Source organism: Nycticebus coucang, chromosome 1, assembly GCF_027406575.1.
Source record: "Nycticebus coucang isolate mNycCou1 chromosome 1, mNycCou1.pri, whole genome shotgun sequence".
In the NCBI taxonomy this organism is placed as follows: Eukaryota; Metazoa; Chordata; class Mammalia; order Primates; family Lorisidae; genus Nycticebus; species Nycticebus coucang.
Genome location: NC_069780.1, coordinates 8,411,745 through 8,435,271, shown reverse-complemented (window position 1 = coordinate 8,435,271; position 23,527 = coordinate 8,411,745). Strand labels below are relative to the sequence as shown.

The 23,527-nt window shown below is 45.1% G+C and overlaps 1 protein-coding gene across 1 annotated transcript in view; it reads right to left on the bottom strand.

Annotated features, from left to right (window-relative positions):
• FRAS1 (Fraser extracellular matrix complex subunit 1) overlaps positions 1 to 23,527 on the bottom strand; it is a 482,654-nt gene that overhangs the window by 89,221 nt on the left and 369,906 nt on the right. Inside the window, exons 39-47 of the mRNA XM_053590633.1 lie at positions 19,193 to 19,341; positions 18,852 to 19,014; positions 17,084 to 17,219; positions 14,746 to 14,936; positions 13,092 to 13,245; positions 11,257 to 11,520; positions 9,397 to 9,585; positions 7,918 to 8,037; positions 7,464 to 7,643 (exon numbers count right to left, since the gene is read on the bottom strand). Coding sequence (XP_053446608.1) covers positions 7,464 to 7,643; positions 7,918 to 8,037; positions 9,397 to 9,585; positions 11,257 to 11,520; positions 13,092 to 13,245; positions 14,746 to 14,936; positions 17,084 to 17,219; positions 18,852 to 19,014; positions 19,193 to 19,341 — 1,546 coding nt within the window. The remainder of the gene's footprint in view (positions 1 to 7,463; positions 7,644 to 7,917; positions 8,038 to 9,396; positions 9,586 to 11,256; positions 11,521 to 13,091; positions 13,246 to 14,745; positions 14,937 to 17,083; positions 17,220 to 18,851; positions 19,015 to 19,192; positions 19,342 to 23,527) is intronic.

The window sequence follows — 23,527 nt, the reverse complement described above, 5'->3', positions numbered from 1 at the left end:
CTGAAGAAACTGCCTTCTAACTGATGTTAGATGACACCATGCCCCCGATTTCAGCACAGCTGTGGGTGGTCCCACCTCTGTGGAAGACCCTCAGCTTTGGTAACTTGGATTTCTTCTAGTTATGGGTCGAATTGTGCCCTTCCCCCACCTGACATTCATATGTTGAAGTCCCCACTCCCAGTACTTTGGAATGTGACCTTATTTGGAAACGGTCTTTGCAGAGGTCATTAGATAACATGAGCCCTCAGGGCGGGCCCTCACCCAGTATAACCAATGTCATAAAAAAGAGCAGTTTGGACACAGACATATCCAGACAGAGTGGACATCAAGTGAACAGGAAGATGACCATCCACAAGCTGAGGGAGAGGCCGGGAATAGATCCTTTGCTCACATACCCGGAAGGAACCAACCCACCAACACCGTGCTGTCCCACTGCAGCCTCTGGAACGGGGAGACACGGCATTTCTGTTGTTTCAACCTCCCAGTCTGTGGCACTTTCTACTGGCAGCCCTACCAAGCTAATATGCCTCTGCTTCCGGGGCAGCCCACAGTAAGGCGCAGGAGCCTTCCATGGGGCTTGGTGTCATGGTACCCGGAGAGGCTGGCACAGAGAGGAAACCTTTGTGACAGCGTCCCGACTGCCCCTGCTCCTCTGTCATGTTGTCACAGCTCCTGAAACACACGTACACGTATGTGTATACATGTCCCCACTTCCAAAACATCCATTTTCTTCTCTAGCAGCTACTCACTGTATTTTTAAGGGAATAAGGGAGGAAGGGAAGGAAGGAAACTTCTAATAAGACACAGGACCATATATACATAATTACAACCCAGCATGTAATTAGAATGTCATGAGGATGCTTTTAAAAGACACTCACATCCAAGCACCACGCCCTAGAGACTTATTTATTGGTCTGGGTGGGGCCCAGGCACCATTATTTTTAAACATATCCTCAGGCGATTCTAATGTGTAAACAGGGCCAAGAACAGTAGTAGAAAAGTAGAAAGAACCACCAGAACACCTGCTTTGGGTGGGCCCCTCTCCTCCAGTGCCCTCCCCTTCCCTTCTTTCTTGTCACGCTACATGAGTCCTGTAAGCCAGAGCAAGCATGGCACAGAGTCTTCTTTCTTTCTCTTTCTCTCCTTTTTTTTTGCATATTTAAAACTGGAATAGTTAAAGCCACTGCCGAGGTAGCAGATAAAATGGTAGATGACAGTAGAATCAAGTATTTGCTTTCATTTGATTTGTGCAGTGGTAGTCACATGACTTCTGCAGTATTTTCAATAAGGAAAATTGAGTGAACACGCTCATAAGAGAACCATTTATAGCCAGTGAATAGAAGTAATGCCTCAGGTGGCTGTCAGTAAACTAGCAGGTGCTAAGGCTGGCGCTCACAGCACCCTTGTGACAAGTGAGCTGATAGCAGAAAGGGGCGCCCTCGTGATGCATAGACCAGCCCCCCATGAAGACAGGAAACTAGCGAGGAGGAAGCACTGAAGGGGCCCCGTGCGCCCAGCAGCACACACCCCAGGGAGCAGCCCAGACTCCGGGGTGGTCTGACTCACTGGGGTGGGGAGTGAAGTCAGGCAAGGCCAGGGACATTGCCCAAGATTTCCACTTTGATCTCTCTCTCTCTAACCTGTTACCCCGAAAATAAGACATCCTCCGAAAATAAGACCTACTTACAGGAAAGATAAGACGTCCCCTGAAAATAAGACCTAGCGCATCTTTAGGAGCACACCCTAAAATAAGACAGGGTAATTGTGCACTCCCAAGTGTGGTGTTATCTACACAGGCCACCTGGACTCTCACCATGCTGTCACTCCCTTCTGAAATCCAGTTTGGGCAACATCAATGTTTCTGCACAAAACGCTCACATTCCTGGGGCCTTTTAGAAGTGAGTTAAAAAGGCCACAAGCCATGTTAATGAATCAGGACAGGGAAAGGAAACGGATGCTTGTTGGAAAGGTGGTGTGCCTTTTTACAAGCTTTAATTTAGCTCCTTCCAGAAGCAAGAACTTGGCAGTGAGTACAAAGTGAAAGTGGAAAGCTGTGGGCAGTACCTTAATAAGTTAACTCTTAGCAAGAGACGGTTGCCCGCAGGGCTTTGTAACAACAAAAGTGTTAAGGATTTAAGACTTTTAGACCACCCTCGAGGGTACTCACTTTCCTGGGTAAATCTTTTGGTGACTAGTAAACACGTGATGTAAGGATGTTCAGTTTGGTGAGGATAGAGCTCTTCATCTGCCCTACTTTAAGATTTAAGAGCAAGATAGGGTCCTAGGACTGGAAGAGAAAATATACCGGGGTTGGGTCCATGTTCAGGGGTGGGGGTGGGGTAGGGGAATACATGTTCCAACCTGTGCTTCTCAGAGGCTGGATGAAGCTGAAGAGCCTCTCAGACAGAGTCAGGAAGCTCAGTGGTCACCTGTGGAAGGACCTGCCTCTGGTATCCTCTACGCCAACTCTGGGGCTCAGGAGTCCTCCTCTGCCTCCCCTCTCAGTGCGACACCCTCATCTGAAAAGTTCATTTGAAGTTTGGGTTTGGCTTCCCAGGGCCTTGACAAGGGCGGGAAGCCACCTGCGGCTGGCTCACTTAAGGATGCAAGAAAAATCCATGTGGCTGCCCATGAGCCAGGGGCCTGCTCATGGGTCTCTAATGCCTGTAGGAATTCTGACAGATCATGGAGGATCTTTTCTTGGTCTGGCCAAGGAGGAATTGTGTCGCTGCAGCGTTTGAGGAAGGCCTGCTCTAATTGGCAGGGGACTCCAGCACGAGGCAGCTCTTTGAAGGATTCTAGAAGCAGCAGTTACCCAGCTCCTCCTAGAGCATGTGGGGTGGAGCTGCAATCAGCGAGGGCTGGGAGTTGTGTGGTTAAGTCAGCCCTGGAGCTGTGCAGACACAAACGTGCGTGTCTGTGCGTTCAGATTTGGGAGCAGATGCTGCAGTCTTCTCTTTCTCACTAATAACACCATGGGCCCTTTGGTTCAGGACTCCGCCCATTCACTGCAGGGCACTGAGCTTCCCTGTCACTACCATTTAAATGCTGTTTAGCTATTACTACCCCCCTCCCCCATCTGAGTCAGTGTGACAACTTGCAACCCAGGGGGATAGCCAGATGTCCCTTGAGGACCAGTGCTGGACTGGAAATCGCTATCTCAATCTTACTCCTTCCTTACTTTAGAGAAAGGACCCCTGGCGAGCAACTAAATGACTAGACGCCCAGTTAGAGCCCACCTTTGCCGGCCCCTCACAACTCCGTGTGGTTATGTTCTTGCCACTAGGATGTGACCAGAGAGACGTGTGTTCTTTGAGTAATGCTCCTAACCAAGGAATAAGTGTGGCCTTTTCTTTCTTTTTACAAAAATCACAGTAGACACGCTGGGCCAGAGACAGAAGCCACCTGGTACAGACCACGGAGCCACCGCAGGCCTCTCGATTGCTCTCTGGGAAAATAAATTGCTTATTTAAGCCACTGTATTTTGGGGTCTCTTTGTTCCAGCCACTTTGCTTCTATCCAAAGTAATATAACTTCTTATTCTAATTTCCCAAGAAAGAGAGGGAAGCCCTGAGCTGAGGCTATCACAACGCCACACGCAGGCCCTGGATCCCATCGGCGCCTCCTTAGCGAGCGGGGGCTCGTGTTTATTTCCCTGTGCAGTTCACACGGGCATAGGGCTCCCCATGTCTCTGTTAGGGGAAAAGTTTTCCACACTTTCCAGTCCATCTAGAGAGGACAATCAATTATGGTTGTCCGACCAAGAAAGACAGCATGAGAATGTCATTTCACAGCTGGCCATCAGCGGGCACCGGCTGCTGACTACGGCTCCGGGTGGCGCCGGCCACTGCAGTGTGGACGCCAACACCAGTGTAGGGACCGACTAGACACTGGCCTGGAAGTCGCTCTGCTCTTCCTGGAAAGAGGAGAGCCCACCTCAACCCCAGGTGCGGGTAGGCCCCTCCTCACCCTCCGAGACAAATGGGGTGGCGTGCTGCTGCCTCTCCCCGGCTGCAGCCATTCAGGAGGCCAGGAAGGAATCAACGTGGGCTCTCTCTAAGGGAGAACCTTGACAGCCGGAAAGACAGGAATCTACAGAAAGGTAGAGACAGGGAAGAATGGCATTCTGGCAACAGGAGGGGCCCAGGCAGGCCTGGTGCTGAGGGCCACCAGGGAAGCTCTGCCCATCAGCCATAAGGAGGATGCCCCCTCCATTATTGGTGGAAGCTAACCCAGGAGCGGAGCACAGTCAGCTACTGGTCTCTCCCTAACCTGAGCTGGCTTGGTCTTGGCAGGCAGGTTTTTTTTTTTTTTTTTTTTTGAGAGACAACTTTCACTTACTAATCCTCCGTAGAGTGCTGTGCTGTCACAGCTCACAGCAACCTCCAAATCCTTGGGCTTAGGCGATTCTCTTGCCTCAGCCTCCCGAGTAGCTGGGATTATAGGCGCCTGCCATGATGCCCAACTATTTTGTTGTTGTTTTTTTTTGTTGTTGTAATTTGGCTGGGGCTGGGTTTGAACCCACCACCCTCGGTATATGGGGTCAGCACCCTACTCACTGAGCCACAGGCGCCGCCCATTGGCAGGCAGGTTTTAAGCCCAGCAGCAGCTGAGAGCTATGAAGACAGAAAAGGTGAATTTGGAGCCCCAAGCGCAGGACTCGTGACAGCCTGGGATCATAAAAGGGTGGGGGCTGTGACTGAGCAACAGGGGTGATGACAGTGTCTGCAGGAAGCTCAGAGCTTTCAGAATCCCTGAACAGAGTGGAGGCAGTCCCTAACACCCCGGCCCAGAGTCTGCACTTTCATCTTGCAGAGACTCCATCAGCAATCTGACAGAACTCCAGCAGAGCAATTAGCTCATGAATTAGTTATCCAATATCTCCTGTGGCCAAGGTCTTCGGGAGCTGATCTGCACCCTTCCCCCAGGAACTCTAAGACAAAAAGTGTAGGCCACCTGCTTTAATTCACATTAGGGATTTTAGCCAGTCTGTCCCCCCATCCCTCTCCATGCCCTCCTGCCACACTCTCACAACACACACTGCTCCCCCATCACTCTGGACTAGGCATGGGCTCCTCTCACACCTCTTCCCTCTGACCCCTCCACCTCCCCCAGGTCCCCTCCCACCACGCTCTCCCTCACACACTCTGCAGCCATGTAGCTCTCCTCCCTGGGTCTTGAACACGATTGCCTGGCTGATTCTGCCTCAGCATGTTTACATTTGCTGGTGCCTCTCTGCCTGGAACATGCTTGCTTTATATATCCATGTGGCTGGCTCCCTCACTTTCTTCAGATATCTGTTCAACTTCAGCTTATGATTAAGGAAATCCTCCTCACACGCTTGCTCCCTGTGCTGCCCCTGGAATGCTCTGAATTCTTCCCTAGCACTCATATCCATCTGATGTGACATATGAGCTTGGACAATTAAGGTCACAAACTCATCCTAGAAAAAAGTGCTACATACCTCCTTGCTGAATATCACTCCTGTCACCTTCAGTCCCCTTGGAAGTTGTACCTTCAGAGTACTTTGTCTAGGATGAGTTTGTGAATTTAATTGTCGGACCTCTTATGACAACAGCTCTAATGGGCATTCCAGAAAAACAGTTCCAAAATTGCTTTGAAGGGTAGACTAGGACCTGAAGTCAGTGCCTAGCTTCTCCCAGGGAGGACTTTGAAGGTGGCTATAGTGATATTCAGCAATGAGGTATGCAGCACTTTTTCAAGGATGAGTTCTCAAACTTAATTGTCATATCTCTTATGTGCTTGCTTATTGTTAAAATCCCTGCATTTGAAATGGGGGGAACTTCTATTTTGCCATTTTCCTAGTTGAATTAATAAAGATCTGCAACCTAAAATCTAAAGAAAAACAAATGTTGATCGAAATCTCTAGTAAGCTATCACTACCAATTATGTTGTAAGAAATAAAATAATTCTAGCTTTTTATTTTAAATTATTATTTTTTATTCTTTCAAAGTATTATGGGGTATAGATGTTTTTGGTTACATGGATGGCTTTTATTATGCCTGAGTCAGGGCTGTCAGTGTGTCCAATCACCCTGACAGTGGTCACTGCACCTGTCAGGTGGGTTTTCACCCATCGCCCCCCGGCTTAAGTCTACCTTGAGACTGTTTATTCAACAAGTATCTCTTGTCCATCACATCCATTCAGCTGCCAAGTTCTATAGGTTCTCCCCTAAAATTCCTTCCTTTTTTCCTTCCGTCAACCAATAAATGTCTATTAAATACAGGCAGTCCTTGAGTTACAAACATCCACTTACATACATCTCACACTCGTGAACAGAGGCTATCACAGTAAGTCCCTGAATTACAGTCCAACTGATGCATGCTTCACACTAATAAACAGAAACTACTACAGGTAATAGGTGAATGTACCTGTCCAACTTACACACAAGTTCAACTTAAGAACAAGCCTACAGAACCCATCCCATTCGTAAGCTGGGGCTGCCTGTACTTATCAGATACTGTCTGGCTAATTGTTCTCATCTGACTATCCTGCAGCTGCTGTCTGCCCGCTGCCTGGCTGAATGTGAACACTTCCCAGCCACCACCACAGCCTCCTTTTCCTTTCCTTCAGTTCTTCCTGCTGGACACTACCTAATGAATTTCACTTTTTTCCCTGCTCAAAGTTCTGCAATGACTCTTTCTGCCTTATTGAATTAAATAGAGATTACTTATCCCAGCTTTGAAGACCCTCCATAAACTCTCAATCAACCTGTGAGCTCCATCTGCTATTATTTTCAGAAAATATGCTTCAGCTAAACTGGCCTACTCATTATTTTTTGAATGTTCCTCCCACACTGTTCTCCTCTTTGAAAAGAACAAAAATTCTGTCTGCCCCACTTCTATCTTCCAAGGGCACCCTCAAATGCCACCTCTGTGCACTCTCCCACTGAGTGTAGACTCTCACTTTTTAACTCCTATGACACCACATTTCTATCTTTCTTGAAACACCTGCCATATTTCCCCCTGAGTTATGGTTGTGTAGAGATGTTTCTTATCTCACCTAATAAAACAATCTGGAGGGGGAGGCTTGTATCTCATTCATATTTGTTTTCTGAGTAGAATCTTAGTATGTGTGCTGCTCACTCACTATCCGGTGAATGGAATTTTTAATCACAGTGCGTTGCACGGCACCGTGTGCTCAAGGGAGCAGAGAAAAAAAACAGGATGTGGTGTTTGCCCTGAAGGAACTGATGACCTACTTATGGAGATAAGATTGCTTACATAAAATGTAATTTCATATTCACTTTTCAGCAAATTATGATTAAGCACCTACTGTGTGCTAAGTATAACCAAGGTAATGTATGATGGCCAAAATTAGTGAGGCAGAAAATAAATATGAATGCAGGTAGATCCTAGGTGTACAAGTACACAGATGTGGCTGCCCCCAATGCTCACAGAGCCCCAGCTTTGGGTGGCTGAAGCAAGAGAGGACAGACTGACCTGGTGATGCCACATGCTCCAGGTGGCCCAGCTGGGGCTGTCTGGTGATTCTATAGACCAGCTCTGCAGGTGTACTGTCCCGGTCAGCAGCAGATAGCTGCACAGTGGTGATCTTCTTCACTGAGTTTTCATCCAACACCAGCCCTTTATTGGTGATGATGACTGGTGGGGATTTATTTTCTGAAAATATCAGAAATAATAATTTGAAATGGGGTCTTTTACAACTCTTTCTTTAATTCTAGGGCCTAGTGCCTAAGGGGTAATATCAAAGTAATCCTTAGGCCTGTCTGTCGGAGAGCACACCAACGGGCCAGAGCTTTCTGCAACCACAGAGGTGTGATTTTAAATTTCTACACCAGCTGCGTGAAGGAAAGGGCTCAGGACTCCAGGGGAGCACAGTGCAAACTGTATAACCTCAGGACTGCTGAAGTATTTTTATATTAGAAAACCTTACCTAAAACACTGATGGAGAAGGATTGGTCAATCAATCTGTTGCCTTCTCCGTCAACCACATCAAATTTAAAAGCAAAACTCCCACCAGGTTCTCCTGTTCTATGACTGTATTCTACCCACCCTATAAAAAGAGGGAAAGAACAAACAAATCAAGATCTGCTATTACTGCTTTCCGTCCTTATTTCTGAAGTGAGAAGTGTGAATTCAATTGGTATTCACACCAATGAACCAATTACACCTACTCGCTTTGACACTGCTCTTGACATTTTAATCTAAAGTTTCTATTTTCCTCCCTTTCCTCTCCCACCACCTACTTCCTCATAACCAAAGACCTTCTCATAACAAAATCACCCCAAATGGTATTTCTGACGGTTGGGCTAAGGAGGGCTTATGAAAACTAGGTCGGCAAAATTGCCTGTGTGTGCGATGGGCGCTGACCACACCCTATTACATGTCCAAGTCCCAAGGGCAAGAGGACCAAGAGCTGTGGCCCACATTCCGCCAGAAGGCTTCCCTCCTCATTGCCCAGTACACAGAACAACATGAGCTGAAAACAACGGACAAACAAACAAGTAGGTAAACTCCAAGTACCAGTCAGCAGGAGCCAAGGGGAGGAGGACAATGTATGACAATTTTCTGTTAATGAACAGCATCGTTTATAAATATCTATCAGCTAGGCTGTGTCCATATAACCAAACTTCTGGGAAGAGGTGCCTGGTCTTATTTTTTAAAAGTAAACACTGAGGCATGGGATAATTAAGGAGTTCCCTGCCTCTTGTCTACTACAGCACAGACAAGTCCAAAGAGAACTGGGCTGTGGTCAATGTCAGGTGTTAGACACCAGGGGCAGGACACTCCTTTCTGCTCCTCAAGGGCACATTTCCACCTCTAAACAGAACTGCGTGTTATCACATGACTTTGGATTACCTTTCCCCCTTATTTGTGACTTTACTTTTTCCTTTTCTGGTCCTGTGCGTAGCACTTAACATTTATGCCTTTACATTACATCAGTGTTTCCTGCAGGAGGGAGGAGCTTGAATGTCCCCCAGGCAGCTTGGATTTATGTCCTTCCATTTTGCTTAGCTCATTAACTTCTGCTCTTTGGGGAGCAGAAAAGAGATACAAATTGCCCACCTAGGGAAGGCATAATTTGCACCTTAATCCGTCCCAACTCACTTCTTTGCCTTCTCTCTCACATACGCTTTTTAGCATCACAGCAAGTCAAAATGACTTTTTACCACCACAACAGCCCCAGTGCTAAATCAAAACATAAAGACATTTTTATCCTAGAAAGATAATTAAAAAAAAAAAGACCCCCCCCCACCAAAAAAAGGAGAAAAGAAAGAGAAATGAAGCTGTAACTCAGCTCCTATTCAAAACACAGAGCACCCTGTTCACACAGGCTCCGAAGCATTGAACTCTCAGTTACTACTGCCGGTGGTGTCCCTGGAGGTTGGGGTTGGAGGGAGGTTCCACTGACCTTGGGCGATGTCTGCCTGGGTGAAGCTCCGGACGGGGCCTTTCACGGAGACCTGCTGCAGGTTGTCGTGCTTAGCCACCTGCAGGCGGCCTGCACCGGGATCTTCCTTCAGGAGATACATAACCTGGCCGTCTTCGGAGTCAGCATCTGTCACTTTCAAGTGCTGTTCCGTGATGCGTGCTACAGAGCCTGGGAAGAGAATGGAAGAGTGTCATTCCCCACCATTTCCTCTGAATGGGATGTCAAATGATTTCGGCACACAGGTGGCTAAATTATCGCACGTTCCTTGGGTCTAAGCACCAGGCACTCACCCTTCTCAGTTTCCAGATGAATGAATTTTAATTTCCCTAAGTGAAACAGTCCCAGCTTTGCAGTTTGCTAATCATCCCTTGAGTTTAGACCTGAGCCCCCTTTTCTCTTCTGACACGTTTTCATCTCTCTAGGATCATCCTACCTGGGGACTGAGGAGTTGGTACCTGGATCTATGTAATAACTCCTAGATCTGTGAAAAATATAACTCCTAGATCCATGATGAAATCTGCTTGGATTTAATTTATTTTCTGTCTTGAGGATCACAAAATCAGGAAAAAATACCCCAGCTTTAAATAAACTTACAAGCATATCTTGTTGCCATGTCAGACCGAATAGTTCAAAGGAGGCTGAGCTGGGTAAGAAGAGCAGCGAGGACTGAGCCTCAGGCCCGGACGCTCCACAGGGGCTGGTCAGAGGCAAGGCACAGGCTGCTGGCAAACACATCCCCCCAGAGGCTGGCCCCTGGTTTTCTGCCCCAGCCATTTATTATGTTAAAAATAGTAGATTCTGGTACAGTAGATCACAGTCATTCCTGTGTAATAGACCCTGGTGTTTAGAGTGGCAACCGGCCACAGGCACTGAGCCCACTGCATGTGCCTGCTGGGTGAAGGCAATAATGCAAGGACTGTCCGCTCTTTACCCAGGCCACCTCCCAGCCAGCAGCCTGAAGGGCTGAGGGGACGCCCTCCTCTGGGACAGAGATGAGCCTTGCTTACCATTTGCTACATACAATATGGGAAGCTCCCCGAGCTTACCATCCCACTCTGTAATGCATCCCATTGCCTGCAAAGGTGTCCACCTCTGCGTCATGCCCACGGGACTTGGAGGGCACAGGGAGCACGGGCCAAACTTGCTGATGCCCCTGCTACCTGCAGTGCTGGGAGTAATAGAGTATCTGTCTGTGATGGATGGATCTTGGGTCCTCTACCCCCATCCATGAAAAAGTAACAAGCTTATTAGCTTATAAGGAAAGTAAGGTCAAATCCTAGACCTGGTACCTGTGACCTTTGGGAATCCCAAAATTTCCATTTGCTTGAATACTGTATATTTTTCCTTACCAAATATAAGCAAAACTAGGAATAGACAAACTCCAGAACCCCATGAGACACAGAGCTCTGCAGGCGAAAGACCCAATCCCTAACTGCCAAGGAGTCCAAGACCCACACTTGTCAAAGGCTCTTCAGTGTTGCTTAAACAGGAGCAAAACTGGAGTTTTCGACCCTCGAACATCATATCTCCTAATCCTTAATTATTTGTATAATCTCTTTTAATGCATGATGACGTCCCAACAGCCTATCTTCCGTTGTTTTTTTACACAAGCATCTTACAAATGCTGCTGCATTTCTTTTGTTGTTTGTTTTTGTGGGGTCAGGTGAACAGCAACATTATTACAGGAACCTCAAGCTTAATCCTTAGCATCTCTAAAACCGGAGATCTCTTCAACTCCAGTCTTCCCAAGCACTGCACAGCTCGTTCAAGACCTACCCACATGACCGACATGGAAGGATCAGGAAGAAGCACAGCCCCGTCCCTCCGTCCCGGTGGTACCTGCGGAGAGCTGCAGGCCTCGGCTCACAGCCAAGCGGGGGGTGTCGCCCGCGGGCAGTTCTATGTGGATGTCCATCCTCCCCGAATCTTCATGGAGGCCATCGGTGAGAAAGAACTGGAACTCATCCACTCCCACACCTGGGCTACCAGGCACGTACCCGACCAGCCCAGCCAGGACATCCTGGTAGGTGAAGGAGGAGCCCTGGGCTAAAACCGTCCCGTTCTTCAGAGGCTCAGAGGCGCTCTGCCTCCGGATTAGATCGCCTGAGGAACGAAGTGGAGAAAAACAACGAAGCAATGGTAGACTGTCTGTGGCACCCTAACGCTGTCTGATTCTGATCTGCCGGCTGTACGGCCCAGGGAGGACGTCAGCACCTCAGAGCCTCTGGGTGCCGACAGCTGAGCGCTTTAGACGTGTCTAAGCACAGGGGGCTGCCTGCTGTCTCATCTATACAGAAAGAGGACAAAGTCCCATTTTTTTCTGGTTAAAGGTCTCTTAAGGAGATGTGAATTGATGTGGTAATACAATGGCTTAAAAATCACATCTTCCTCCATGAATTCAAACTCACTTCATTGTCTAAACCATATTTTTCCCTTCTGCAGAATGAAAATAGCATTCTTCACTCCCTGCCTTTCTCTTAGGGCATCTGAGGCAGGAGATGGGAATTTGTTTTAAATTCCTTTTACATTTAGGAGACACTAAGCATCTTTAGATTGAGGCAGATTTTTCTGTTTTCAAGGGTCATGTACTATAATGGGACAGTTACAGCTCCTCCCTCAAGAAAGTGAGAATGAATGAAAGTAAGCTGGCATGCAGTGGCCAGCAGCCTCGTCTGTTATCCCTCCCCCCACAGCAACTATATATTTATTTATTTTAATTATATATAGTGTGTATATTTATTTTTTCCAGATACAATTTCTTTTTTTTTTTTTACCACTTATGACATTTTATTGGCATGACAATTTACGAGGGTCCCTGTTGCATTATACATTGCACTGAGTAAGAATTGTTTAGCCAGCTACTTCCAGATATAATTTCACTCTATTGCTAAGGCTGGAGTGCAGTGGACTGATTATGGCTCACTGTAACCTCAGATTCCTAGGTTCAAGGAATCCTCCTGTCTCAGCCTCCCAGGCAGCTGAAGAGTACAAGTGTGTACCACCATGCCTGGCTAACTTTTTAATTTTTTGTAGAGATGGGATCTAGCCCAGGCTGGCCTCCAGATCGTAGTCTCAGGGGTTTCTACTTGGCTTTCCAAAGTGCTGGGATTACAGGCAGGAGGTGCTGCACCGGGCCCACAGTAACAATTTAATCTTTGAAAGACCAATGGACATTAGAATGGATTGAGATACACATGTGAGTTCTAGGGCTTTAGCAAGAACCAGGGAGATGGCACTTAGAAAAGAAGTGAGCAGAAAACCCCACTGTGGTTTTCCATCTGATTTAAATCAGGAAAAGTACTTCCCATGAAAATGGAACAGGCTCACAATAATGTCTAACTCGCTTCTACAAGGATTGGCAACACTGACGTCCATTCTGAGAAGGGGATATGTGAACTCCAAAACTTGCTTTGTTTGAGGTTACACAGGAAATTAAGAAAACAGCTGAAATTAAATTTTAGACATACTAATGAACTAGGATTGAGGCTTTTTAAACAATTAGTATCTACCATGACTCCAAGGAATATTAGCTGGCTGTGAATCTAATTATACTCAGGTGCGAAGGACGGACCATGGACAGGAACGGTAGAGAAGTAACTGAAATCTTTGTGTTCACACCAATAACCCAATGGGCATCTCATATAAGAAGCTTTCCACAGCAGTTTGTGTCCTACCATGGTCAGGCTTTCTTGTCAATACAAAAATCAGCTCATTGTCTGGGGTGTCCAGGTCTTGTAGGCTCAAGGAAGAATTGCTTATCACCACTCCCAAGTTCAGCTGCACTCTGAGGGGCTGCAAGTTCAGCCTGGGCGGCTCATCATTCTTCCTCTGATGAAAGCATAAAATATTAGGTCTCACACAGATATTGGCTTAGGAGAAAGAAAACATAAGTTATTCAGAGAGAATATCATTGTCACAGCTACTTTCATTACCAAAATAGCATTTAATGTGCCGCCGGCTTTACTTTCCAATCAAAATGGTTAGTTTGAAAAGAGAGCAAGTTGGGCGGCGCCTGTGGTTCAGTCAGTAAGGCGCCGGCCCCATATACCGAGGGTGGCGGATTCAAACCCAGCCCCGGCCAAACTGCAACCAAAAAAAAAAAAAAAAATAGCCAGGCGTTGTGGCAGGCGCCTGTAGTCCCAGCTACTCGGGAGGCTGAGGCAAGAGAATCGCCTAAGCCCAGGAATTGGAGGTTGCTGTGAGCTGTGTGAGGCCACGGCACTCTACCGAGAGACATAAAGTGAGACTCTGTCTCTACAAAAAAAAAAAAAGAAAAGAGAGCAAGTTGGGCGGCGCCTGTGGCTTAGTGAGCAGAGTGCCAGCCCCATATACCGAGGGTGGTGGGTTCAAACCCGGCCCCGGCCAAAATGCAACAAAAAAAATAGCCGGGCGCTGTGGCAGGCGCCTGTAGTCCCAGCTACTTGGGAGGCTGAGGCAGGAGAGCTGGAGGTTGCTGTGAGCTGTGTGACGCCACGGCACTCTACCAAGGGTGGTAAAGTGAAACCCTGTCTCTACAAAAAAAAAAGAAAAGAGAGCAAGTCACACGAACAACATATCCTCTTGATAGGAAGCCAATGGATAATCTACAAAAGTCTTCTCAGAAATCTTCCATAGCTACAATGACCATCTTTTCTAGACCAAAAATATGGACATGTGATTTCACGAGTCTGTTTTAGAGATAAAGGGCTTACTATCTGAACTCACAACTGTGGTGGGAAGCCCCCGGCATATCGCAGGCCTGCTCCAGGGCACTCCATCTGAAAGTTGTCTCCCTGCCCTGTGCCAGCCCCTTCCACCACTGCTCCTTAAAGTGCTAAGGGTTCCACACTTTTTATTTTCCCAAGGCAAAAGATATTCCATTTTGAGATTTATCTTTTATCTTTCTTTCTCTCTCAGGGATGACAGAGCAAGCCTATATGGTTCCTCAAATGTGAATAAATACAGCATCAAGGAAAATATTTCTTTGATGTTACAATTAAAGGAATAAATATATTAAAATAAGAAAAGGCAAATAATTATATAGAACCAAGCACAATGATATCAGAGGAAGACAGGCATACATCAGTTTTCATCTAAACATGGGACTGGCCAGGCTTCTCCGTCTGACGCTCACAATCTGTTTTCCCACAGAATGAATAAATTTTACCCTAAAGTGGAAATTCAGATTTCTAACTCAAACCTTCCTCAAATGCCAACCTTAATTCTACAAGTGTCCTGAAGGCTATATTTAAAAAATGACCTTTAAAATTGAAGGTCAAATCCAATCTTCTTTGCTTCTGCATGCACACACAGAGAGCCTGGGTCAAAGTCAACTTCCAAAGTTTTTACCTCAATGGTGATATTGATGCTGTGAACTTCTGAACGATTGGTTCCATCACTCACATAAAAACTAAAAATATCCCGGGTTGGCTCGATGCTTTCATGAACACTCTGAGAGTAATAAATGAGGCTTAACACAACATCTTGAACAGGGAAGGATGCCTCTAGGTCACTGGTAGTTTCAGGGCCAAAACGATCACCTGCATCAACACCAAAAGAGAATTGTTACCTTGATCTATCAATTCCTGCTTACTCAGCTACACTAGAAAACAAGGTACCATTTTCAACAAAAGATGAAAATGTGTTTGAGCATAAAGGTGGGAGAGAGGGGGGTATTCCCCAGACCAGGAATTAAAAGCCCTGGGGTCCGATCCCAATTGCCCTACTATTTCTCATCTATAAATGGATATAACTGCCCTTCCATTTCCCCAGGGAAGGAAAAGATACACACGTGATATACAAAAAAAGCACCGAGCATGCCATTATTTTACACAACATAGAATCACTGCTTTTTTCCTTAGGAACCTCTGATAACATAGGTCAGGACAAAAGCAAAGATTCCACCTTAAGCTCCAGTCAGTCTCAAAACCATTCTCTCTGGCATATCCTACAAGAGGAACCCTTTCCCTCCACGTGGAAAGGTTTACCATGTCACTTGTATTTAGGAACCTTCTCCATAATATTTTCATTTGACTGCCTAGTCCCTTAAGGAAACCTCTGTGTGGCTCACTCCACCACGGTCCCTGGCTATCGTGATGCCCAGGGACCATCTGGACACAGAGGTGCTCGGGTGCCACTCGGAGGTCAGGATTTGCCCTTCAGTACCACTCCAGGTCACAATTCTCATCCCAACTCCAAACACTGTAAAAGGCCCCAGGCATGAGTAAGCAATGTCTACATGATGGATGCTTTGTTTTTTATTTGATTCTAATCTGAGTCTAATTGATTGAGTTTAAATTGTCACCACAATGATGTTCTACAGGGAGGAGGAAAAAAAGAAACCCTTGTGTTTTTGAACATTTCTTGGACATAAATCAACACAGCAAAGTGTAGCCAGGGAGACACTCCTCCACATGGAATACCCTGCCATTCCAGGTGACGTACAAGTGTGCTGGGAAGACTTGATAAAGAATCCCACGGAGAAGAGGGAAAGTTGGCGAGGCTGTCCTTGCATCATCATCTTCCACCTCTGCCCAGCTTTCCCCCCACAGAAAATGCCATCTCCCCCTCTGCCCATGGATACTCCCACTATCTCTTCAAATTCCAACTCAAATGTCACTTCCTCAGACTTTGCTGCCTTCCCAGGCAAAAGTCACTGCTTTGTTCTCTGCACTCTCTGGGGCCTCTGCTCCTTTCCCTGTCCCGTGCTTTTCACTGATTGTAGTTCTCTAGCTTCATGCCTGCCCCCCGCGCCAGGTACAGTCTGTGTCCCGTTCATCTTTACGTCCATTGTGTCTAGCACAGACACAGGTACTGAAGAAAGCTAATTCTGCAGTAAACAAATCTGAGTGCACAGGCTGAAGGGGAAAATGGGGAAAAGATCTACGATTTTGCACAGAAAGACACGACCACTGCTAAATGAGCTTCTGGTAAGTAGGCTGGAGTCCCAGGCCCATGCTGGTCACAGACACCTGCAGGCAACGGCCTCGCTGTGGGAGCTGCTGGCTGCATGTCAATTAGAGCCAACTGCGGGTGCTCAGGACCCTCCACTCAGGGGCAGCAGCACAGCACGCCACCAAGAGCTGTCTCAGCTGCCAGTCACAGCAGGGCTCAGGGGCCTGTGGACAGGACAGGCCACTTGCCTGCCTTCTCCGTGATACCCGCCAGTGGGTGCAGGGCAGACGATTCAGAAAGAGGGGTGAGCAGACAGACAGCAAGCATTTCAATTCATGTCGTATCCACAGAAGGGGCTGAGACATCAGCTATGGGTCAGCTGACTGCAGCTGCCTCACAAGAAAAGGACAGGAAATTTTACTTGCTGGCCTCAGCTCTGAGTGTGATCCTTCTGTCCTCCTTGCTGATGTTCCAAATTGTCTTACCCTGCTCTATATGCTAAATACCACTTAGCCATTTTCTAACATCTTATACGGCATTCGTATTTATTAGGTTTTTGATTTGTCTCCCTCCAGCAAGATCTAAGGTTCCACGAAGGCAAGGTGTCTTGTCTGTTGTGTTTACTGATGTGCTTGAAGAAGGGTCTGGCACACAGAAAAGGCTCAGTACATGTTTGCTTTAAAATGGTTCCACCCCTCTCCAGCTTTCCACCTGGAGGTCTGACAGGACACAGGCCCTCCCCTCCCTGCCCCCTTCTTCCCAGGTCCCGCCTGTTCCGCAGCAGAGCTGGCACCTGTTCCTGTGTTCTCGATGTAGCCGTATCTGGGCAGGACGCTTAGTTTAATGATCTCATCTCCCTGGAGGTTGTCCTGATCATCAGTAGCAAAGAAATGGTGCAATGAGATGGGGACTCGCCCTCCCTCCTCAACCTAAGGAAGAAGAGAACATGGGGAGTCCTTAGGCGACCACGGCACACAACTGCACGGAGAAAGAACGGAACTGGGTGACCTTCCAGCACCAATTCCTCTTGTTTCAGGAGGCAGATCTGCACAGACAGAGGAGGGATGCACCTGCCGTCACCTTTCAGCGCCTCCCAAAGCTACACCATGCCTCCTGTGTCTCCTCCAAAGCTGCACTGCACTCAGTGACGGATCTGCTTGTAAAGCCGCTCGGCCAGTTCTCACCACCCACCTTGGCTCAGCTACGGGCAGGATGGTGCCTTCCTTCCATACCGACACTCAGACGCCCACAGGTGGAGAATGACAGATGGGTCCTCCCTGGATACTCCAGGGAGACTCTGTCCTAAGGCATCTCACCCAGAATAAAAGCTCTCTTCATTCTCTTGTGCTATGTATTTACAGGTGTGTAGGAAGAAAGGGTCACTGCTTCTGAAAGCTGGTGCTTATCTTAATGATGTCAAGGAGGAAAGCAAATCGGTATAAGCAGAAGCAGTTGCTCCAACTACCTTTCTCCTTTAGGGCCCATTTTGAATGCTAACCCTGCCTCCTCTGCCTGGCGTTTTTCTTTCGGCTGCTCGAGGTGGTCATACCGCTTCACTCTGAGCAACTCTGGCGAACCGCAGGGAGGTCTATGTTACCAAGGAGAAGGAGACCCTGATTCTGGGGATGGGGACGGTGCCACTGGCTTCCCCAAGTATGGAAATGGAAAAATGGCAGGAATATCAGAACCATTTAGAAAGAACTCACTGTATTATGGATTTTCCGTTGCTCAACAAAACCAGAAAATCTCTGGAGATGCTGGCGTTATGGGAAGCAGCAGAAGACAGGGAATTAACATTTATGGAATCCTTACCATAAACAGGGAATTGTGCCAGGGATTTTCACACTATTTTATTCATCATCAGAGAAATCCTTTATGCAGTAAGAATAGCAATATTTTAAAGCAAGAGCTGGGTGTGCTGATGGTACCATGTGGTAGTCTCAGCTACTTGGGAAGCTGAGATTGAGGGTCACTTGAGACCAGGAGACAGAGTCCAGCCTGGGCAACACACAGGGACTCTCTCTCTAAATGAGGACACAGAGTCTAAGAAAGATTAAATACTTGGTCCCAGGTCACCCAGTTAGTAACAAGACGAGCACTTGAACTCATGTCTGGGTGACTTCAGTGATCAAGATACATGATATAATCCCCTCCCCGATGGAACCGTCACTATTGTGTACAGTGCTCAGTGGTGACTGGATTGAAGGAATGACGTGAGGACACACTGTCCATATTTTAGTCCTGCCAACATTAGATTGTAAACTCCTCAAAGATATATTCTGATTTTGTACCCAATACTAACACCATCTAGTATAGGACATAAATACTTGTTGACTAATTAAATAATGCAGAAAGAATGATTTGATCTTCCATACACTTACTTTCATACTTTTCAAAAAACTCACGATTGAAAACCAGGCATATCTTGATACTGTTGCCTAGGTATTTGGAGTGGGGAGGGAGCGCTGGGCAGCTAGTGTAGGTGGAAATCTTTAGTTGACCCTCTCACAGACTTGAGCTCTCGCTAGCACTCCCCGCTTATTGACCTGAGAATCGTTTACCGTGATAAGGTCAGCAAAAGCAACCAGTGCAGGCGGGTGTCTGACGGGAGTGATGAGGATGGTGAACATCTGATTGTCCAGGTGATTGTGGTCCGTGTCAGAGACAGAGAAAGAGAAGTTATCAGTAACCAGATGAGCATACGTTTCAAACACAGCTGAGTACCTAGAAGAGGCCAAAAAGAATTGAATGAAGGAAACACACTCACAAGCCAGGGAAGATGACCACATCTGTCTTTCAAAATGGGGCCAGAAGCAATATATTCTTTCAAGGGAGCTACAATTGCTTAAATTGCTTAAATTTTTTAACACAATTAAAAAAAAATCTATCAAATAACACATACCTAATTTTCTCGTTGTTTATGTCTTCCATCGTGAAGTTTGAAATCTCTGAGAGTTCTTCCACCTCAGGTCCTGAGGTTCTTAAGAGAGTACCGTACATAGGCAGAGAGCTTAACCGAATCCAGATCTCCGCATCGGGAGAAGAGTCATCCTAAACAGGGAAACACGAGGCAGAACATGAACACACATTTGCAGAAATAAAGACTTCCAGTAGTTACAGAACTGTGGTGCCTCTTTCTCTAATTGGAAAAGCCTCTTTCTCTTTGTCATAAAGCAACACCATTTCAAACTGTGTCAAAATCCTAGTGTTTATTCCTCCTAAAATGCCTCTTTGATAATGTCTTTTTCCCAAAGTATCTCAAGATCAGAGAAGGGAAATACACTTTAGGTGTGGAGCATAAAACAAAGACATGCCCTAGTGTTCTCATAAGAGCCATACAAGATTTTGTTTTTCTAGTGAGGAGCATCTAGTGAGGAATAAAACATGTCAGCTGTAAGTCATCTAAACAAAGATATAGGCTTCTTCCAGAATTTCTAAGGATGGTTTGTTTTTTGGAAACAAGTAAAATTACATTATCACATACAACACAACGATGAAAGTCTGTGAGACAGAAGGAAGTTATTTAGCTTAGCCAATGACTCACTTTAACATTCCACATGATAAAATTTGGTATTAACAAAAGAATCTATGAAGTCTTGGGGATTTCATTCTATCAGGATTGAATCTATAAATGTTCTCTCCCCAGGATGCCTCATCTTAACAGAGACCATTTATTTCTCTTCCCTCCTACAGTGTTTATTGAGAAATAAAATTGCCTTTCTGTGTTTCACACGGACAATAACAATGTCTTAATGAACGATTTACTCTTTCTTCAAGGATATTCTTGGAACTATCTGGGAGGCAAGGCAACATCTTCTTGGTAAGTTCCCTTGAGTCATTTGTCTTTTAGAGCTGTTCATAGTGAAAATAGGGGCATTCTATGTTTCACCAGAGCAACAATGAAAATAAATGTTGCTCGGTCAACTGTGCTTCCAAATCATGTGTTCGTGGCTGTGGCCGTACTGCAGAGTTAGCTGAGGAACAGGACTGGGGATGTGTACATGGATAGCAGGTGGGCAGCGGACAGCAGGCGTCAGTCATATCCACAGGGGCCTTTTCAGAGCCTCAATGCAAGATCACAGAATTTCCACATCGCTTGACACTAGAAAGACTTCAAAACTTCAGAAAAGCTCCCCTACATTTACAGTCTTTTAAAGTTTCTCTGTTTTTCCACATGGGTTATCAAATACAATATGTCAGCTTCCAAAAGACTATTTCCTAATATTACTGTGAGTTCCCTGTGATAGAGAATTTTAAGAAGAAGACAGCTGAGAGTTTTAAGGTGTGGTCTTTTGAGATGGTGACAAACAACACGCATGGTTCCTGGCTCTGGATTAGAATGTAGAACTTCTAAATTTCACACGGGCAAATGTGGCAAAACAAAACAAAAAAAGCTTATTTCATGTCAGACATTTCTTATTATGTTTCAATCACAAATGACTCCTGGGTTAAAAAAAGCAGGAAATCAGCTAGATTTTTTTTTCCCTAAAAATATCATTTCATAACTTAAAGAAAATCACTGTTTCAGAGTATCAGAAATATTGTGGGTACACAGAAATATGTCTAAGAATATGGACCTTTTTCCCATGTAACTTTTCTGCTCAAAGACCCTTATCCCTTTTGCATGAATCTACTTTTTCATTTTTATTGTATTATTCATATATCCATCTACCTGCCACTCAGCGCACTAACACTTTATAATACCCAACATTTACCTATGTGCTCTCCCGTCATCCTGTCCTTACTGACTACAAATCTTCTTTCTCATTTTCTCGAATTTCTTAATATAGTTTGGTAAGTGACCACAAGATATATTTTTAGGTTTTTTTTTTTTTTTTTAAATTTATAAACATAGAGTTGACCCTACTTGTATGGGACTTTTCTTTTCACTCAACAGTAGACTGCTAAGGTCCATCCATGTTGACATTTGCAGCGGCAGTTCATATTTTGAGGGTAACAGTCTACCAAGTGCGTACAACACAAGTTATCTGTTATCCTATTGACGGGCATTTGGGTTCTTTCACTATTTCTGCTGTTGTAGACAGTACTGCTGTGAAGGTTTTTTGCACGTGTTCTGTGTATATGTGAGAATTCCTTGGGTAGAAATCTGGAGATGAACTGTTAAGGTATATGAATATTCATGCTCATAAGACAATGCCAAAATATTTCCCAAAGTGGTTGAGTTAAAGAACATTCTGTCGCTGCATTTCCTCTCTAACCTGCATAAGATAGTATGTGGTAAGCTTCCCTTGTTCACCAATAACACTGAGTATCTCCTCATCTGTTGATTGCCCATGTGTGTTCCTCTTCTGTGAAATTTCTATTCATGTCTCTTGTTCATATTTCTATTGAATTATCTTTTCTTCTTAATCTACAGAAGTTTTCTATTTTCTTTGTTGTTTTTGGCTACATGTGCTATAAGTGTCTTTTTCTAATTTGTAGTGCTCTGCTTTCTGCCTTTACAGTGTGTTTTATTTATTTATATACTTTTTTTTTAACTCACAGTTTATTTATTTATTTTTAGAGACAGAGTCTCACTTTGTTGCCCTCGGTAGAGTGCCGTGGTATCACAACTCACAGCTCCTTAGGTGATTTTCTTGCATCAGCCTCCCGAGCAGCTGAGACTACAGGCATCTGCCACAACGCCAGGCTATTTTTTTGTTGCAGTTTGCCAGAGGCTGGATTTGAACCTGCCGCCCTTAGTATATAGGGCTGGCACCCTACACGCTGAGCCACAAGCACTGCCCCTTACAGTGTGTTTTAATGAATACAAATTTAATTTTAATACAGTCAAACTTGTAAACCTTTTTCTTCCACTTGGCAATTTTTGCTTCTAGTTGAAGAAATTCCTCCCTTTCTCAATATCATAAGAACATTCATCTATACCCTGCAAAGGATTATAAAATTTTACTTGAAGCATTTAAGTTCTTGATTTGGAGATATTAACTTTTCTGGAGTTAGTATCTGTGTAGGGTATGAGGGAGCAGTACAAATTAATTTTTTTGGCAACATAAACATTTGTGTAAGTCCATGTTTTAAATTGCTCCTCCTGTTTCCACTAATTGGGCTTTCTCTCCCTGTTTTATATCAGAGGGCCACGTGTTGACCTGTTTCTGGCCTCTAATATATTTCTGGGCTACACTGTTTTAAATAACATACGTTTATATCAAATTTTGATATCTGGTAGGAGGAGTCCCCTTGCCACCTGACTATTCTTTTTCAGAATTTTTGTCCTTTATCTCTCCTATATATTTTAGAATCAATCTATTAAGATCCATAAAACCTCCATTGGGCTTTTGATTGGAACCAAACATTTGATAGAGGAATTGATACCTTTTCAATATTAAATGTTCCTACTCTTGAGTATGGCCTATCTTTTCACTTATTTGGTGCCTTTTAAATGTCTGTCAATTAAATGGTATAACTTTCTCTAGAGAAGTACTGTCTGATTTTTTTTTAGATTTAGTCCAAAAGACATAACTTTTTTTCAATGCTACATTAATGGTATCATCTTTTTAGTTATATTTACTGGCTATGTTTTGGTTTATGCTGTTGTTTTCTATTCATCTTCTATCTGGTCCCTTGACAAATTCAGCTTTTATTTCTAATCCTTTGTCAAGAGATTCTTTGGATTTTTCTAGCATTACTTCTTCCTAGAGTTACACATCTTTTGTTACATTCTGATATGTGTGATATGTGATGTTATTATACATGGTAACACATTTTGAATAATTCGCTTTTTGGCTGGTGCATAGAAACGCTATTGCCTTTTTAAGATTAATCATATCCTCCCCGTATTATAGATGGGAAAACTGAAGCTTAGAGAGTTTAAATAACTTGCGAAGGGTCGTGATGCTAGTAAGTGGTGAGTTTCGATTAGAACCCATCCATTCTGACTCCAGAACCGTTACCATTCCTCCTCTACCTGTTCACTCTCTGTGCACCGCAAACCATGTACCTTTTCTTTAAGAAGCAAAGTGCACAAAATCCCACTTTTACATTTTGTCTCTTCCAACGTCACATCACTAGGATTTCAGATGGCTTTTCCAACCTTTCCAGATATTCACTGAAAACTTTCTAACTATGCATATCTGGAAAAAATTTTTCATGGCACTAGGTACAAAATTCTACAACTCTCAGAGAAAGTTAGTATATAACCTCAGTAAGTCTTTAAAATGTATGCTGTGCTTTCGGCAGGCTAGCATACTTCTTTTGGAGTCTTTCTGCACTGATGGGT